Source organism: Oryzias latipes, chromosome 17 (genome assembly GCF_002234675.1).
Source record: "Oryzias latipes chromosome 17, ASM223467v1".
In the NCBI taxonomy this organism is placed as follows: domain Eukaryota; kingdom Metazoa; phylum Chordata; class Actinopteri; order Beloniformes; family Adrianichthyidae; genus Oryzias; species Oryzias latipes.
In genome coordinates, this window is record NC_019875.2 from 9,801,385 (window position 1) to 9,804,224 (window position 2,840).

The 2,840-nt window shown below is 41.0% G+C and overlaps 1 protein-coding gene across 1 annotated transcript; it reads right to left on the bottom strand.

Moving 5' to 3' along the window:
* Positions 1-481: 481 nt before the first annotated feature.
* Positions 482-2,170, bottom strand: LOC110016942 (E3 ubiquitin/ISG15 ligase TRIM25-like). Its single transcript, XM_023965375.1, has one exon. The coding sequence runs from the start codon at positions 2,153-2,155 to the stop codon at positions 497-499; it is 1,659 nt and encodes a 552-aa protein (XP_023821143.1). The 5' UTR covers positions 2,156-2,170; the 3' UTR covers positions 482-496.
* Positions 2,171-2,840: the final 670 nt, after the last annotated feature.

Here is a 2,840-nt window from a genome sequence, read left to right on the forward strand (position 1 = left end):
AACTCTGTCATTTCTGGAGTTCCAGGAAAACTGCCTCAGCTCTTCGCTCATATTATTTACACTTTTTTTGATCAGATTTCAAACGCTGGAATGACGACAAAAGAATCAGGATGTTTTTATTGTCAAATGATCAGAAACAACTTTTCTCTGAAGAACATAGAAATGAAAACACAAATCTTCAATCACACGTTGTCAAATAAAGCAAAAGGAAAGAAAACAAAGTTGTAAAAGTTCTTCTTTCTATAAAAATTAAAAACAGTCAAATCCCAAAGTTCAAAGAAACAATAAGAAAACAGATTTTACTCCAAAAAGTTCGAGATTCATGTTCAAAAATGTCTCAAATCCACATTCTAGAGATTTTTCATTCCTCTCTTTATTTCTGACTACAAAGATTACTTCACAGAATATTAACAGTTAAAATGTTTAGTTCAAAATGATCCAAAGCAGAGAAATCACTAAAGACAAACATTTTACTTCTATTAAGGAACTTCTGGAACTATTTCAGTTTACAGAACTCTGCCGTATCTCCAACAAAACCCAACCTCAGTCCAGCATGGAGCGTCTGAGTGAATGTGGTCTGGACTCTGTGGAGGAGAGTCATGCTTTCAGAGACGCTGTAGAAGGACAGAACACCTGCTCTGTGATCCAGGTACACTCCTACTCTGGAGGAAACAGGAGCTGAGATGGAGGTTTTTATGTTGTTGTGGTTAAATGATAATCTGTCTGGATAACAAACTAATGACCAAGATTTGTCATTATAACCAAATCCACTTTCATTTCCAGATCTGCTGATGTTCTTGTATGCGACTGCTACATCAACAAAGTCTCTCCACTCCACCTCCCAGTAACAACGTCCAGTCAGACTCTCTCTACTCAGAATCTGAAGATAATATGTAAATCTCTCTAGATGATCAGAATCAGATTGAGGTTTTTCCAGCACTGTCACCTTTCTGTTCTCCTCTGACAGTAACAGTAGTCCATTTGCTGTGTTTGGATCCAGTGTGATTTGACGTGAATATTTGATGAAGTCAGCTCTGCTCTTTGGTTCTGGTTCTGGCAGTAAAACATCCACATGAGTGACTGTCAGTGAGATGTTTGTCCATTCCTCTCTCAGAATGTCCTGCAGTTTGTCTCTGAGCTCTGACACAGCTGCTGTCACATCCTCAAAGTATCTCAGAGGACGGACATTGATGCTGGATGAGTGTGTGGACTCACTGAGTGCTGGCAGTGAGGGGTAGTTGAGCAGAAACTGGCTGTGATCCTCTGTGAGTAAGAGCTGCTTCAGCTCAGCGTCTCTCCTCTTCAGCTCAGTGATCTCCTGCTCCAGCTCCTCCTGAAGATCTTTGACTCGACTCACTTCATTTTTCTGCTGGGATCTGATCTGCTGCTTCACATCACAGCTTCTTTTCTGGATGAGACGGATCATCATAATGAAGATCTTCTCACTGTCCTTCACTGTTTTATCAGCAGAGTGATTGATGGCCTCCACCTCCTGTTGAAGCAGCTTCACCTCCTTCTCTCTGTCCTGGATTCTCTGCTGGATCTGTTGTTGACTCTCCTCCAGCTCTCTCTGCCTCTCAGTCCTTTCTGCTGCAGCTGAGACTGTGTCGTGGCCTCTATGTTCATCCACAGAGCAGAGATAACAGATACACTTCTGATCAGTGCGACAGAACATCTTCATCACCTCATCATGACGGGAGCAGATGTTCTCCTGCAGGTTCTTGGAGGGTTCCACCAGCTTGTGTCTCTTTAATGGAGCTGCATCCAAATGAGGCTGAAGGTGTTTCTCACAGTAAGAGGCCGGACAGATCAAACAGGACTTGATGGCTTTCCGTTTTCTTCCAGTGCAGACATCACAGACCACATCTTCAGGTCCAGCATAGCAGAGATCAGCAGGAGCAGCTTGGAGTCCAGTCTTCTTCAGCTTCTCTATTATATTTGCTAACATGGTGTTTTTCACCAGAACAGGCCTCGGTATGAAGGTCTTCCTGCACTGAGGACAGCTGGGGATTTTCGCCTCTTTATCCCAAATTCCTTGAATACACTTCATGCAGTAGCTGTGTCCACAGGGAATAGTCACCGGATCCTTCAACAGATCCAGACAGATGGAACAGCTGAAGGTTTCTTGATCAAGATCAACTCCTTTATGCGACATTTCTCCTCTCAGACACAAAGACTGTGAGAGTTTCACTTTCTCAAAATCTAGTTTGAATCTGATCCTCCAATCAGATGTTTACACAGGTGTGTTGTGAGTTCAGCCAATCAGATTCTTCCTTTCTTTTTTGTTGGTTGCGCCCATCATGACAAAGGAGGAGCTGCAGATCAGGAAGAGGAAAACTTTAGTGAAGATGGCAGTTAAACTTTTCAGAAAGACAAAAAGAAGACATCAAATGTCTTCTCCTTCATTAGATCCAGACAGATGGAACAGCTGAAGGTTTCTTGATCCAGATTATTTCTGGTCATTTTGCTTCAGAGTTCCAGTTGAAGAAGCTGCAGTTCTTTCTACAGTAAAGGTTTCATCACAGCTTGTTTCCCTTCGAGACTTTGAACTTTCAAAGGTTTTCTCATCAGGAAGATTTCAGAAAAGGAGACCAGGACAGTCTGTCTTCATGTTCTTCATGGTTATCAACAAATGTGTTTTAGCAACAACAGTCAGAAGTTTGGATCTATGAAGTGATATTTATGTTAATAAACTGAGGAAAAAAATACATAAATATCTCACTAGTTTTTTTCAGAAAGGAAGTACTAAAAACCATGTATTGTTTATACTTTATAGAATCTTTTTTTATATCTTTATAGCAATTCAATTATCCACAGAAAACATGACTTAAAAATCTGAA